General features: G+C 38.0%; 1 protein-coding gene across 1 annotated transcript; it reads right to left on the reverse strand.

The window, feature by feature from the left end:
• Window positions 1–944: 944 nt before the first annotated feature.
• Window positions 945–15,901, reverse strand: armh3 (armadillo like helical domain containing 3). Its single transcript, XM_087805270.1, has 26 exons — window positions 15,822–15,901; window positions 15,199–15,308; window positions 15,060–15,116; window positions 14,717–14,863; window positions 14,407–14,514; window positions 14,157–14,249; window positions 13,993–14,067; window positions 13,595–13,681; window positions 13,436–13,492; window positions 13,314–13,357; window positions 12,905–12,965; window positions 12,788–12,834; window positions 12,147–12,222; window positions 11,718–11,811; window positions 9,795–9,896; window positions 8,994–9,052; window positions 8,848–8,913; window positions 8,702–8,771; window positions 8,545–8,605; window positions 8,391–8,479; window positions 7,247–7,329; window positions 6,168–6,294; window positions 5,987–6,062; window positions 5,274–5,352; window positions 1,589–1,705; window positions 945–1,517 (listed from the first exon to the last, which is right to left on the reverse strand). Exons 2-26 carry the CDS (start codon window positions 15,298–15,300, stop codon window positions 1,425–1,427), a joined length of 2,070 nt encoding a protein of 689 aa, XP_087661396.1. The 5' UTR covers window positions 15,301–15,308; window positions 15,822–15,901; the 3' UTR covers window positions 945–1,424.
• Window positions 15,902–17,076: the final 1,175 nt, after the last annotated feature.

The following is a 17,076-nucleotide window of genomic DNA, read 5'->3' on the forward strand; positions in this document are numbered from 1 at the left end:
GGGATAGTGAGTTTGTGTGAGTTTGTGTGATTACGTGGTTTGTGGGTCTGTTATTCTGTGTTGGGGTAGTCTGTGTTTCCCTGAGGGTGTGTGTGTTTCCGCGGTGGTGTTTGTGTGTTTCTATGTGATGGTGTGTGTTTCTATGTGATGGTGTGTATGTTTCTATGTAACGGTGTCGGTGTTTCATTGATGGTGTGTGCGTTTCTGTGAGGGCGTTTGTGTGGAAACACGAGTGTCGACACAAACTGCGTCAGTATGAATGGTAGCGATGTGACGGTGCTGACAAAGACAGCTTCATAACACTGGGACTACACCAGTTAATCCACAGACGACTGAGAGATTATTATGACCACGTTGATGAGTCAAGATGTTATGTTGCCTCAGATTATGTTATATACACTTTTCACAGATCTACAATTCTTCAGAGTTGAAATCTTATTTACCTTAACCACACCCACCCTACTGTGATTGGTCAAACATCTAGGTTTGTCACCGCGTGCCATCATTCCCGAAAGTCTCCACTACCAAGGGACTCGTTGTATAAACAAAGCGGGGGTGTGATTACAGCTGGCTGGAGGAGGAGTGAAGGCGTCATAATGGACACCGCTCTTGTAACCTCGTTTGCCCAGATTTCAAACATCTAGGTTTGTCACCGCGTGTCCTCAATCCCAAAAGTCTCCACTTCCAAGGGACTCGTTGTATAAACAAAGCGGGGTGTGATTACAGCTGGCTGGAGGAGGAGTGAAGGCATTATTATTATAATGGACACCGCTCTCGTAACCTTTTGTTTGCCCAGATTTCTTCACGTCACTTCGTGGTACTGGGCAACGATAAAAAAGACAACTCTGATCTTAGCTCGACACATCAATATTTCAAATATACGGTGAAACAAGAAACGCAGGTCAATGTATAAAATGTTTAGCTACAGGGAAGTGAAGACCAGCCAAGAAGAAAAAAACTTTATTTAAAAAAAGAAAGAAAGCATGAACATAAATAAGGCTACAGGAGTCGGACAGACGTGAAACACCAGAGGAATTGCATAAATTCAAATCACAAAAAGTCTGATTAAAAACAAACAATTTAAATTGATTATTACATTGAGATCATTTTTATTCGCTGGATTGAACCCGATCGGAATAATCCGCAGGACAAACGCGGTCGCTTCGCTCGTCAACAACACCAGTAGCATTTATGCTAGCACCGCAGAAGCCTTCCATGGGTTTGTTAGTCAAACAGAACCACAATCCACCAAAAAGCGATTAGTGTTGTTAGGAGAATGAAGACGTTGGTTAGGAGGAGAGATGAATCTTAACAGTCCGGCCGGAGAGGTCGGTCGCACACACGGTGCACTAATAGTTCATCACACACCCACATACATGAATGCAGCCACCGGTCCGAAGAGACCTCCAGGTCCACGAGTCCTTTCAGGAAATGGTGGAAAACTCCTTCAGCAGGACGTCCTGACTCAGCGTGTTCAGGGAGACGTTCTTCCTCACGTTCAGACTGATGGAGCGAACCTGAGGACGAGACGCGGTGACGCTCGCCGTCCAAAAAAGAAAACGACAACAACAGACGCGACGACTCTCACCAGGTCCTTGAAGAAAGCCGCCTCCTTGGGCTGCTCGGAGTACCTCTCGAACTGGTCCAGGCCGTCCTGCAGTTTGAGGGTCAGAGTGTCGTAGTTGGAGCGGACCACCTCCAACACCTGGGAGGAGGAACAGAATGAGACGATCCGTGATGAAGTGGCAAGACTGTGGTACGATACGTATCGCGATACAGGGCCAACGAAAGGTGTTTATCAGACATTTACAGTCGATCTCCTCTAGAGCAGTGGTGTTTAGGGGACTTTCAACCCCCTCCTAAGATTTCCTATGGGGTCGAGATCTCGACTCTGGCCACTCCAGGACCTTGACAAGCTTCTTCCGAAGCAATCGCCCGGCGATGTTTCTGGATGGTCGTTGAAAGAGTTTCATCTTCGATGCCCTCGCTGTAAATAAAGACTTTATTTCCCGGGGACTGTGTGTTTTGTGCTCAAAGCCGAGTGGTTGCGACGAGGCATCGTTGAAGTCGAGCGGAGACAAGCGTGTTGTTCATCTCGACGAGACTGTAGGACCAGCCGCGGCCACTAGAGCGTGAACAATCTAAGGTTGTCTTGTAAGTCGGTGGGACGGACATCAATTCAACTGGAAGTCATTCAGTCTTGTCACGTCGCTGCGGGAAATGGATCCGCATTCAGGCTGAACGAGGGCCTCTCGTGTCACACAGTGTAGCAAAAGATTACTTCTTAACTTCTACGACACTCATGCGGTGTCTCAAATCGCATACTTCTCTTAGTATACTAGAAGTTAGTATGCATCAGTTTAGTGTATGTACTAACTAGTACGCAAATTCTCCACAGATAGTACGTCTCAAATCAAACACTGCTGCTACACACTAACAGGAAATCACATGACAGCTTATTCTTCTACTTTTATTTAACGATGTTTCAACCAGCTGTAGGAACACTAGCGACACCTGCTGGCAGCATGTTTTGCAACTTTGGAAAAAGAAATAAAGAAAAAATATGAGAATCGAAATATTCGCGAGATATTTAAGCTGTTATCAGCACCGAAGACGTGTTTATCCTCCTACTGTTGCGGAAAATGCACCTGTAAGTATATGAATATATATGCATTTATATATGACGTAACTTCCGTTTAAAACGTCATTAAGATGGCGGCTGTTTAGTGTGGTTAGTGTCCTTCGAACCATGCTCAGTTTTGTGGGTGTGTTAGTATGCCAATTTAGTGTGCATGGAGCACTAAATTTCGCATGCTAAGAATTGAGACGCACTAACGCACTAAAAATACTAACTTTGAGTACGCTAGTATGCGATTTGAGACACAGCACCATTTTTTATCCCGCTCCTTTCCAGTCACTCCCCAGAAAACAGGAGCATCTTCAACTCTGACTCTTCTAACTCTACAGTCTCTTAACAAACATGGTCGCTCCACTGCCTGGGAAAGTATCCTCTTCAATCTGGCGGCTTTTCTTCCGACACAGATCCCCCTCAGTCTCTGCGTCTTTACCCGTCTTACCCGTCGTAAGAATATCTTAACTTTATACATTATCTTTACACTTAACCACAGTTTCTCGTCCTCTACTCTCCTACAGAGAATCACATCTTTGACTGCAGAGCTCCGGCCCTCGTGAAGTCAGAGAGGAACTTCAAAACTGATCATGTGAGAAAGTTTCTGACATTTTCACTTCATTAAACTCCATCTTTATTGTCATTAATTTAGGGTTTAATAGGGTTTAGGGCTTAATTGTTTATTTCTTATTACTCAAAATGAAAGTAAAATAAGCAGGAAGGATTTATTTTCAAATCATGTATAAAATAAAGATATATATAGTTTAGCTCCTTTTTATAAGGACAGGACATAAATCTACTTTATATTATAATTATATAATTAGACTTTTCCTCAATTTTGGATCTTTTTCTTTGATACGTTAGGAAGTGTTTTTTGTGGGAAAAGGCTTGGTGATAAGTTTCATGAAACTCTTCCGGAAAACAAAAAGTTCCTGTTCCATAAAAAAAAAAAAGGAGGATATCCCCAATTATCTGCAAAGGATTGTGGGATTGTTGGTAGCTTCTGCCATTGTTGTAGTCCTCATCACGCTTCTGAGCGAGGCAACCATATTTCTTTAGACTAAAATATTTAAAATGATGCCAACACAAAAACACACAACAGGTTGCCTCAGTAGTAAACAAGGCTAGAGAAGAGACTATGACAAGCTCTGATCACCAACAGGCGTCTCATCATCCTCTCTTCATCCAAGAGTGAAGTCTCGCAGCTGAGCAGCAGACGGATGACTTCAATAAACCATCAGACCCTTAAAGAGACGCGACGCTCATCTGGGACACGGTCTTACATCAACGTAAGTGACGGCTCATGTTCAATTCTGAGGCCACATTATTGCGTCGCACATTTGGGGGAAAGTTAACTTTTTAATGGGATCCAAAAAAAAAAAAAAACACCATTAAAGCAACATCATTTAAGAGAATGATTGATGGGTTCTGAGGAAGACTGATGATTGGGAGGCTTGTTACGACACAGTTGTTACTAGAATAATTCAAAATTAAGAGATAAAACGCAGGCCTTGATTGAAACACAATCACACCTGACAACAAAAGCAAACCCTGAGTGAAACCCTCCATTAAATGTGGTGATGATTCCACAGATAAAGGTAATTACAGCGCAGTAATGATCATCATCCATCACACTTGCACTGCGTTCCCTCCTGCAGCTGCTCCGGCCACTCGCTGCTGATCAACGACTGGATGCGTTTGGATTAGAAGCTCTGCAGCGCGACATGATTCCACTCTGAAGAATCGTGTGACTTCATCACATCAACAACAACTTGATGTGGTGACATTGATGTTTAACTGATGTTTATTGAACTACATAAGTGCAAAAATAATATTGAATAGTGGAAAAATCATTGAAATGTTGAAATGTTTATTACATTTCAATTCAGTCATTTTTCTATATTATTATATTATTTTTTGTATATACATATAGTTTGGAATTTGAATTCAATAATTAAAAAATACCTTTACTGCATTCAATGTTTTAAAATTCAATATAAAAGGATGGAATTTTTATAACAACATTTAATTTAAAGGAAAAACAAAAAATTAAACAGATGAAAATTAATTTCTGAAGCATAACAAACTACTTGTGTAATAAAAATAAAAACTTCAATAATGTTTTTGTTTTTTATTTAATAAAAAAAAAAAAAAACAGCCTTTAAAGAAGCACATTTTTTTAATGAATTTACCTTTAAAAAAATGTAATTAAATGTAATTATTTTAAAAGTGATACTTAACAGACCAACAACATTTCATTTCCAAAATTAGTTAAATTTAAACATTTAATTTTCTGATGGAACTGATACGCTTCCATAGAAACGCATATAATTTTTTGCTGGATGATGAAAATAAAGAATTTCTTGAAAATCTTATTATTATTGAATCCTCACTTACTTGCTTGTTAAGAACCAGCAGGAACAAGTGATAACGTGACTTCGTAAAATGCAGAATATGATCAAAAATAATGTAACTTCCATGTGACGACGCAAAATGTGACTTATTTTTGTGGCAAAAATATTCAATCATGGAAGTAGATTAATCGATTTCATGCTGTGTTTTAACTCCTGCCTGGAATTAAATCCTAGGCAGGGGTATGCCTCCGTTTAGTGTTTAGTTTAGTTTCAAACATCTTTAAACTCACCTGCTCTTCCGACAGCTGAGAGATGTGGTTCACAGCAGCGTAAGACTCGATCTTGGGGTTGAAATGGTTGATGATGGCTCTGGAAGACATGATTAAGAAAAACATTTAACTTCAAAATAAGAGCTAAACTTTAGTCTGGTAGTCTAAGAGCATTACACTGGTTTCTCTTGCTGCCCAGAATCTTTTTTATGTAAGAAAGGGGGAAAGAAAAAGTCTTGGCTCGAGAGGCAGGGATTTGAACAGAAGCTGCCAGATGTCTGATTGGTTGTCGGATCTTAAGGTTCAACAATAACATGAAACACTTGACAAATACAGAAAAACAAGAGTTGTTTTGTAAAAAAGAGACTCAAGGCTGAACACGTTCACTGAGAGGGACACTTTCCTCACCAAATAAAACTGGCTGGTCTCTGAAAGGTGTTTTTTTTTTTTTTGTTCAAGTGATGCTACGAACGTTGGATGGTCACAACTTCACCGTTAAGTGGCTCAAAAATCAGATAAATAAAAAGTTTTTCTTCTGCACATTTGTATGAACTCGCTGGCTGATCTTCGTTTTATTAAATATTGTGTAGAGTAGTTCAGGTCCTGCTGAAAAAAAACATGGTGGAACGATGCCAACCAGGAGCCTCAAGGCCGAGGATGAAGCCCGAAGTATTAATCGCATCAGAATATCTATTGAAGTTTGTTGCGTCTACAATGAATGTGACGGAGATTACCTGACGTTGATGAGGGCGTGTGTGACTTTACTGGCCGCCTCTTTCCACTGACCCGTGTTGGTCGACACTCGGAGAGCTGAAGGATGGATGGATGGATGGAGGGAGAGGGAGAGAGAGGATGAAAATAAAGCGCCGACATCAGCGTGCCATTGTCAACAAACATCAAGAGGGAAAAACGTACCCATACAGTACAGGTTGTCGAAGACTTGGTGCATTCGTACGATCTCGTAGTAGAGCTCGTCGTAGCTGTTGGAGGTCGGCAGGAACGTGTCGCCGTAGGTGATGAACATGTTGAAGAGATTCACCACCTGGAGAGTCGAGTTAGTGGAGTTAGAGGAGGATCCTCATGCGATCAAGTGATGTTTTGCTGGAATAAATTAAATCTTTAAGAAACATGTTGGAATGAAATTAGTAAAAATTCTGAAAAAAATAAATAAAACAGACGTTTACCATGTTTTCTACACATCCAGAAAGGAGTTGTAACTATTGTGTAACTTTTTACACGCAGTTGGGCGATATAGAGGTTTCTTTTTCCATTCAAACACCTTCGAATCCCATTACAGCAAAGCCCTTCCAGTAGTTACACAGGGAACATTAATTTATAATTAACAAGTAATTATAGCAAACATACTGGATAAATCACATCGTTTCATTTAGCATATTATTCGTACAATAATGGACTTCAAATCAATTCATTTCTTTTTTTATTCAAAATAAAATGGACAGTGCATTTTATAAGCTTTATGTAGTAATTATGGTTTTATTTAATGAACACAAAACATTTTTTGTGATACGTGGCCCTCGGAGATCTGTTAAAATGTTGGTAAACAATGTAGCTGCACTGTGTGTCACCATAGTATTACTCTGCGAGGCTCCATAGTAATACGCCTCATCGGGTAATGGGAAGAAGCCAAAATATATATATTGTTTAATTAAAGTAGATTGTAAACCCTGTACAAAAACAATACACACTTAGGTATGAAAACAATGGTTGTACCCATCAACATACCTTTTGACAATCATTCATAAAAGCTCGTAAGCTTGTCGCTTTTAAAAGTCTTAAAACTTTATTGAAACCACACAGACGACGGTCTACGAGGCCCACATCACATGACCACAACACACACGCGCCATTGGTAAACGTTTGTTGAGTTTTCTAAATGTTGAATATTGACCATGTTTGAGATAATGCAACAACAAAGCTAATACGAACACAGTGATGCTTCTTTTCTGTGATCAGGCATGAGCTGAAACACTTACCATGAATGCCAGGTGAAAAATGTTGCACTTTGACAACAGAGTCGTCTCATTCGACAGCAGGAACTTGAGCAGGTTGATCAGAGCTGCCGAGAGAGAGAAAGACCAGGGTTTGAAATGTGTTATTTAAAAAATAAATTGTAAAATTAAAGGACAGTTTGTGAACTATAGCTTCTATAAGTGAGTCATGAAACAGTCGTTTACTTCTTCATTTTTAAAGACAATTTACGGTATTTTAAAGAGAAACTACACAAAAATGAATTAAAAAAAACGGAAAAATCTGCACGTGTTGAATAAATTCAAATTTATTTTCACCTTCATGTTCGTTTATGCTGCTCCATTATCACTAGAAGCAACTTACTCTGAGGATTTTTAGCATTTTAAGTAATTATTGGTCTGATTAGAAAAAAATACTATTGCAATTAAAGGCAGCTTGATGGAACCATTACAAGCAGAAACGTGATCCATTACTGCTGACCGGCCAACAAACCAGTCTGACAGGATGGATTACTCTCTGTGGAGGCTCATTATACACCTTAATGTGCTTTCAAACATCAACACCTGACAAGGAAATAAGGTTTGTCCTGTAGAAGAGATAGAAGCCAAAATGTTACATTTATTTATCGTTTTGTCTTGTGTTTGCCGTGTGTATTCGCCATCCATCTGCTTTTGATGGGTCATAATTCTAAATATGAAAACGAAAATCCATTTATAAATTATAATGTAACAATAGAAAGAAATGAATAATGGATCACATACAAACTGCAAAAAGAAAACAATCAAATGCATTCATGATGTAATATCATCAATTTTCTTGTCAATAATACATATATACGTATATATACTTTAAAAATAGAAACATTTAAAAATAATTTTGAACTCAAAAGCCACCTTTGTTTTAATAAGAAAAAAGGCACAGTACAGTTTGTTACAGAGGTTACATGAAAATATGTGAACTTGTGTTAATAAGTCTTGTTACTTGCATCCCATCAAAGCGGGAAGAGAATTTTAAGTCAAAAAGTTAAAAGTATTAAAAGTACAAACCTTTATAGTTGTTTTTGGAAGGCTAAAAATATCAGACACATGTCCTATAAATGTGTATCTGCACATTTGTACAGCATCGTAAACCCCTGATTCACTTGCTTACCTGACCAGAGTTCCCTCCAGGTGTAGTGCAGCCTGACCCGACACTTCTTCTGGTAGCAGAGGAGTTTGTGGATGATTTGTATGCAGCGTCTGCACAGCAAACAAGTTACGCCGACTTGATGAGACTCCAGGTTTTCAACGGAAATAAAACTTACATATACAGATCCATGGGAAACTCCTTCATCATGTGAGTGACGACGAACTCCACCATGAGATCTAGAAATCAGCGACGATTTAAAATATATGGTTAATTTCTTTATATTGGTTAATGTTCTCATAAATAAATGTAAAAAATTAAATTGAGCTTCGTACCTAAAACGGCGCAGACCAGTGGTCGCGAAGGGATGTTCTTGTCCACAGGTTTTTTCCTGTGTCTCATTGGCTGGAGGACATCATTTTTTTTTAAAGCTTCATCAACTATCAGCTAGTTGTCACGGACATTCCAGAGGAAAACTCACCATTCTGTGTAGATTGACTCTGAAGTTCATGTTGTCATCGTGCAGGAAGGCATCGGCGTACTGGTCCTATAAATGACAAGGGAACGTTTGCACACGGAAGATCTTGATAACATGCACAGAGCAAGAGAAATGATGACTTTCTTTACCTCTGCAATGCAGGTGAGGATGATGAGGCAAAGTCTGGCACTGTTGAGTCTGTGCTCGTCTGATATGTGCAAAAGTGAGACAAGATCAGAATTTTGGTGTGGAGCAGAAAACAGAAATTTCATTGAAGTTGATCTTGAACTTCTATTGTACTCGTCAGCATGTGTCTGTTTTTACAAAACTCTCTTTTCATTGAAATAATTATTTACTTAAGGCCCCGTCCACTAAAAACGTGTTTACAATAACCACGCCCACTCTGCCATGCTTGGGGATTTTCAAGGTTTGTCACTGCATGTCGTCAATCCTGGAAGTCTCCACCTCCAAGGGAATTGTTGTAGAAACAAAGTGGGTGTGATTATAGCTGGCTTGAGGAGGAGTGAAGCCTATATTTCTTCACAATGGGCTTCGCTCTCGTAACCTCTCCTTCGCTGAGATTTTAGATGGGAGAGAATATTATAAAGTAACAAGTTCAAAACATGGTCATGATGAGGGACTTACATCTTGGAGAGGAAGACTTTAACATTTAAAACATGTGAGTGAGTCAGGAAAGTTGGGTTTTCACTTTAGTTGACCTTTAATCACATTTGCTTAATAAAAATACGCCTGCAAAATAGCCAAATAAAACATGGGCTAGGGCTTATTTTGAGATTTATTATTAAAGACTGAACGTTCATTTTTCTGCTGGTCATGCCATTTGTACCGTTTCAGTCATAATCTAATATTCATTGAAGGCCAGTTAGTAGAAATATGGTGCAAATTTGTTTTAAAAGAATTAATGACCCTTTGACACAAGTTCCTCTCACCTTTAGTGTCTTGCATTACAATAGAAGCATATTTCAAGAAGGTGATGAGGAGGTTGCTGGTCTGCAGGTTGGGATCCAGAGGTAGTTCGGGATTGTTCATCACTGAGAAGAAACAAAATAGATATCTTTTTTAGTTTTAATGGAAAAAAGTTTCTGGCAGATTCTGTGTTGAGGCAAATCAAAAAAGTTAAAATCCAAACATTGTACGATCATCATTTCTGTAATAAGGCTCCGTTGAGACTCGAGTTCCACTCTGCTGTACATTCGTGTGTGACTCAATTTACAGTACATCTGCCGTGTGTTGGGGAAAAGGTATCAACTGAAGCATATAAAATAACAACTAACAAAGTAGGGCATTGGGAGGATGTTCGTGTTTCAGAGTCTAAAAAGGATGTTCAGTTAATAAAGACATTTTCATATATTTAGTCATTCTACAATGATAAACTTAGTGAGGTTTTGAGAGTAGTTTTAATTTGACCAAGTTTTTTGGTAAAATATTTTTGAAATCCCATTCACACTTTAAATTTTAATTTAGGAAATATCTAAGATAATTAGAAATGTAGTCACTTGAAGAACGTTTAAGCAAAGTGAAATCATTTTAAGTGAAACATTCAAAACGATTAGTTGTCAATATATCAAACTCTACTGCTTATTGTCTCGCGCAACATTAGCACATCGATGCAGTACGATTATCGAGGCCTGCAGAAGAATAGGCAAACATTTTAATAGGGAGAAGGTTGAACTTTCGAATTGACAACTCTCCTAATGTTTTGAAGAAGATCCTCCCCACCTTTGACCGACAGTCAGCCCATTACTTTGAATTGTTTTGTGGCCGTTCTGTGCCTGCAACTTCACGGTCCCAAATTTGTATCATGAGCTGTCCCATTACTCCGGATGTGTTCAGTCAAGCAAATACTTCTGATAAGAAGTCATGTCTTGGTCTCATTATTCCAGCTACTGTCAACAAAAGTAGATCATCGCAAATCTCAGCAGGATGAGTCACACGTTCATACATCTGCATCCATCTCTGCGTCTAGTCCGGGAAGCTCATTTGTTTCCCCGTGACTTTACCAGAAAACATAATTTCATAATGTCAGGACAAATTCCCTTAGCGGCAGCAGTTTCACCCACGTGTCTGATAAATGTTTGGTTAATCTCAAGATTGTAGTTGTGGCTCTGGATGTTAAAAGACGTCTTTCAAAGGGATCCCTGAACACTCATTTATTATTGTAGCCATCAAAGTGTCAACGTAATTGAGACAGTTGCTATTGAAAGTGAAATAGTGTTGAGGATAGTAAAAATGAGAAAGAGTTTTGTGGTGAGCAGACACATCAAAAATGCAGGAGAGAGGTTTAGGCTAAAGTAAGGCTAAGAGGGAACAACCTTAATAGCTTTTGGAGAACGAGGAGATGTTAATACCTTCAGAGGCTACAGTAGGTGAGAATTTAGGGAACTGACACAAGACTCTGTGGAAGAAACCTCAGGAGATAAAATCAAACCAACACTTCCCTTTAATTCAATTTAAACTAATTGATGCATGTCAGTTGTTGAACTTTCTCTGTAATAATGTCCTTCATAACATGTGCATTTACTATACATTGACATTTTTTTTTTTAATCATAAATATTCTGAGGCAAATAAAGTCCAAAAGAAGATGAAAAATTAAGGGCAAAAACCTCCTGAGACATAATCACAACAACAAATCTCCTCCGTGCTGTGTTTCTTTTTATAGCCATCATTAATTTAAGTGTAAAGTTATAGGACTCCGATTTAAATGCACGTCCTGGGGGGGGTTTGCAAGTTGCTGAATAAGCAAACATGTCCTGCGTTGTATAATAGGCCATAATAAGTAGCTGTGGACTGTTGATTTGTGACCTCATTTAAACAGACCTTAGGGAAAGAAAAAAAAAAGGTTTCACATACTGTCCATGGAGGGGGGTGTCGTGCCGAGGGGCATTGTAGGCGTGGTTGCAGTCGGGGTGACTGGTGTCGTTGGAATGTCAATCTCAGGGTGACTCTGTTGGAAATAGAGAATGATTTTAATAACGTGTCAAAATGATTCTTGTGTGTCATCATATTTCATTCTTTTATTCAGTACTGACAGCATAAAAAATCCTATGTTGTGTTTACAGCACTGGCAATAAAAGTTTCTAATCCGTATGTACATTATCATTCCTTTCTTTGCATCCCTGACACATGTTATTTATCATAGTTTAGCTTTATATTTGTTAAACATGTGAGTTTTATTTGTAAATTAGTGCATTCAAAAGTACTAAAGGCTGGTATAACAGTTAAAACAATACATGAATGAGGGCAGAAACATGCTTAATTCAACAGCATTCCTACAGTTACCTGTGCTAGCACAGTGATGAAGTTTCGATTCAGGTGCACGGCCTCGTATAGAGCCAGCAGGATTGCTTCATTTGTCCTTCGTTGAAAAAGAAAGTCAAACCACAGGGGAAAACAATTAATCGAAACAAAAACATTAATATCCGTCAAGTTTATTACACAAAGAACACACGTAAATTTAGGATTCTCTTGTAAATAAGTACATTTTCAGCTCCTACTAACAAGCAATTGTAAAATCTCATTTAGATATATTTTGGTCCATTTGTAAATTTACTTACACCCTTTCTTTACAACATTAAATTCTGAAGATGCATGGTTTAACAGAATGTACACAAACTTTTTAGCTGGTGGTCAAATACAACTTTCACTACTCTTTGTTTGTCTACTATTTCTGTTGGTTAAACACATGTATAATGAATTCAGGAACAGAAGGAAATCAGAATAATTTGCTTGTCATAGATGCATATTGTCATTATATACAGTATAAACATAATTTACCAGAAGTAATTATTGATCACATTAATGTAAAGGTATACAACTAGTTGATTATATTACAACTAACAATCTTCCCCTCTTTTCAATACATTTGTTAGATGAATGAATTGATAAGTTATGTAAAGGTTCCAACGATTCAAGGGACTTACTGCACAGAGAGTTTCTCGTCAGCATCTGCTATGAACATGTTGCCCACCTGAGCACACAAGAAATTAAGTTAACTCAAGAATAAACCGAAATAATAGTTGATGATGACGAGTACTCACCATGCTGGTGAGGGTGGAGAAGAACCCGCCCTGGTTCTCCTCTTCTTTGTCTTTGTACTGCCTGTAGAAGAAGGATTTAGAGAAATGTGTCAAATATGGGTTCAGCCTTATTTGAGGTTGTTATTTATTTTGCACACAGACACACAGAGAGTGAAAAAGCAACATTAGTGGTCATCTTTCATCCCTTTGAAGTCCCCAACTTCCAAAGTCTACCAAAAATACCATCAAAACCTCGGATACATTTTAAGTCCACAAATAAACTTAAAAGTGATGTATAAATAAGATGAAAAAAAATGACCTTGTTTGCGGAATTAAAAACAGAAAAAGACAAAAACTTCAAACGAGAGTTGCAAATGGCTTCGACATAATTCAGAGTGAAATATTCAACAGAACCATAGACGGTTCTCACCTGTTGTACTCTGTAAGAGCTTGATTGACAACTACACCCATTCCCTGTGACAGAAAGAGGAACATTAGATGGAAAAATGCATTTTTAGAGAAACATTTATGAGAGATCTTAGGAGAACTTACGTCGAGCGTTGGCTCGTCATCCACGATGGAAAGTTTGGCGATGTATGGATTCACAGACTAAAACAGCATAAATGATTACGACTTGATCAATACCATAGAGAATATTAAAACCAACACTTTTCTGTGTCGATAATTCAATTAAAACAAAATGAAACGCACCTCATATTTTCTGTAGTTTACCAGAAGAGCGAGAAGGACCACAGCGTCGTAGCCATGCTGCCCTCTACTGGACACATCTGACAGTATCTAGTTAGTGAAGGGAGCGTTGTTAAAATCCATGAATTTATTTTATGCAACGGAAAAGCATTTCACTTATAATATGCACCAAAATACATTTGTTAGGATTTAAGATTATGTCTTATTAAAATGGTCTGCAAAAAACAGTGGAAAACAATGTTTATTGTCTTGAAACATACATTTAACTAGAACAAAAATTGTAACATGTTTTTTTCATTGTAAATTATTATATTCATAATAGATTATATAAATAACATACACCAAGATTGATTTTATTTCCTGAGCTTCAATGTTCTGCCCTGTGGCTGTTGTTTACACACCTGAAGAATGGCTTCAAAGATGCTGTTGATCATCACATACTCCAGAATGGTGTTCTGACTTATGTTGTCCGTCACCTACAAACACAGCAGATTTTGAGGTTTAATAATCGTCTCCATCACTCATTTATTCTTCACGCGTTTTTTTTTCTTAGTTTCTGACTCACCGTCACCAGGCATAGCAGCAGTTTAAGACAAAGGCTCTTCAGACTCTCTGACCCGACGCCACAAACAAGACTGTCGAGTCTCTCCATCAAGTCCTGCAGGTCAACAGAATATATTTATATTTCAGAAATTGAATTGATTCGAAAAGGATTTAACCGATGCGATCGCAGCCTCAATCGCTCAACTGTTCAGGTAAGACGTACGATGAAGAAAAACTTTTGCGGAAGCTTTTCTACCAGGAACATCAATTACCTTCATTCTTTGTTCAGCCTTATCAAAGCCCATCAGCATGTTGATGATGTCAAAGCCAGATGCTGACTTGTTTTTCTGATGCACTCCTCGGAAAAGGGCACAAAGGGTCTTGGACAAAGTAAAAAAAAGAAAAATGTCAATGATGAAAAACTCAATCAATACTGGGAACAATGTTTAAGATGAACCAACTATATACTCAAAGGATATAAACAATGAAGCTGGATTGAAATGTGGATATTGGACATCTTTCAAACTTATTCAATTTATTCGATCTTAGAACTACACTGGAAGAAAAAATAAGTGCAAATACCTGCAGGGCATTGACCACTTTGATCTGGTGTTCCTCGCCTAAAGCCTGAACACAGTGGTGGAACAGCGAGTTGATGTTGTCCTGGATTCGCTGGACCTCTTCACCATCCACACTCTCCAGTTTGGATTCCAGATACTCAAGGTTGACCTGGACGAGAGTTTGGATTCATTGAAAAAAAAAAAAGTACAATCACATATAATAATGAGTAATTCTACGATTCCCAACTAACTCCAAATCATACCATACACTACATCAGTTCCGAGTCATCAAACTCAATAATTTTCTACCTGATAACATAGATTATAATCGTCCGATTGCTCTTCTGTAGAATCTTAAACTGTACCTTCATAAGAAACAACTCGTCCCAAAAGCGAGGGTTGTTTTTGGAAGGGTCTTCTTTCTAAAAAAAAAAAAAAAAAAAAAGTTATATTCCAAAGTGAGTTAATCCAAATCACTGACACCAACTCATGGATAATACTCACTGCAAATATCTCATCATACATCAGTACAACCTTCTCTTTCAAAGGTTTTTTTGAGGATGAGGTTCTCCTCAGCAGTCCTGCCTTCTTCTCCCCCTGAGACATGTTGAAGTCTGAAAAGCAGAGAAGGTGCAGATACTTTGAGCTTCTACACATTAATACAACCAACACATGCATTAATGTTCGTATTTCGTTATTGACAAGCGGCCACACGACAATACAAACAAATACATAGAAGAATAAAAGAACAAACAACCCGTGAGTAAATTTAGACTCTTTCTTAAAGTGCAACACCAGGAATAAACTAAGTGTCAACAGAGCTGGCAGGGATGGGCTTTTAGCAGACATGAACTAACTCCGTTAGAATAGCTTGAATATGCGATTTGTTGGTGAAAAAATATAGAGCGATTAACTAACAAGTAACTAACGATATATCGGATCGTAAACATTTCGGTTGTATGAGACACTCCGCTGTTGAACGCATGAAGCTAATGCTAACTAGCTAACACCAGTAATTGACTTTCAGTAAATTGTTTTTACAAGATTTGTCTCACGGAAAATCTATAAATAACTGGATTATACAGTTAAACTCAACAGATTGTCGGTTCGCGTTCACTCGTTCTTACCTCAAAAACAAGGTATCAAGTGAGAAAATAGTTCATTAATCCCAGTGACAGAAGTCGATCAGCAGCAGCTTGGAAATCCGATCTGCGCATGTGCCGCCGCCATCATGGAGACGTCACTACGGCCTCCCCGAGGGGACAGTACAAAAGCGTTTTGCAGATTGTACCATTTATTTATTCATCATTTTAAGATGCGAAATAATAAAATATAATATTTGAGTGTAGAATCTGAGAGAAATTGATCATTGAGACATATTTTAGGTTTGATTGTCAAAGATGACATGATTATTGTGCTATAAATAAACAGTTATCCAATGTTATAATCAATGGCGGCCTCAGATTTCTTCTATAAGATGTAGAATACCATACTACAAATTATAATATTTCAATGTAGATTTTTAGAGAAATATTTGAATCATAACACTGGATATTGAGGTGAGGACATTAGTCAAACAAGAGGCAGGAATGTATACTTCAGCAACTGAAATGATAAAGTAGGTCACAGTGGCATCAAGTTATGCCTACTGTAAACATGCAAAAAATATTTCATAATATAGTTACAGAAAGGGATACATATCAGGGATGTATTTGCAAAATATTTAAAGGAAATATGTTCTTACTTAAAAGGGTTTATTCTTTTTTTAAATTTAAAACTGAAGTTAGTCTATTATGTTTAGAAATTGTGTTTTCTTTTCTTTTGCAAGCAGTCAAAAAATTATGATAATGAACCCGATTAAGGCCAGTTTATGCTTAAACCTAAACCAAATCCGTGAGCAAGGAGCAAGGGCGCTCTTGTTCCGATGCTGTGTCTTTATGCTAAATTAACTTCCTATTAAAAGTGCAATTTGCCTGTAGAAGAAGCCAACAAAGAGAACAACCATTTCCAGGACAAATGGGATAAACATGTTCCATTAGACAAAGAGATGAGGCAGGACAAAGGAAGAAGATCAGGGGTAATGAGATGGGAATTAAATAAGATAATGACATCTTTAGAAAGAAAGACATCATTAAATAAAAAATAATCTGTTGCAATTTAAAGCCGTAGGGAATGTGAATTGAAACAGTTTGCACTTGTAAATTATATTTCAGTGGTTTTCATTCGTTTTATTGACTAGTTTCCCCTCTTTAACTACACTTTCTTAAGTTTCCTAAGCACTTGCATGTACATATACCCTGTAAACACTTGCATTGCAAGTACAGGGAGTCTGTACGTGACCGTCAGTTGGAGTTTAGGGCATCAACTCAACATTTTATGGGG

The sequence above is a fragment of the Callionymus lyra genome, chromosome 1 (assembly GCF_982586985.1).
Source record: "Callionymus lyra chromosome 1, fCalLyr1.hap1.1, whole genome shotgun sequence".
NCBI classification, from domain to species: domain Eukaryota; kingdom Metazoa; phylum Chordata; class Actinopteri; order Syngnathiformes; family Callionymidae; genus Callionymus; species Callionymus lyra.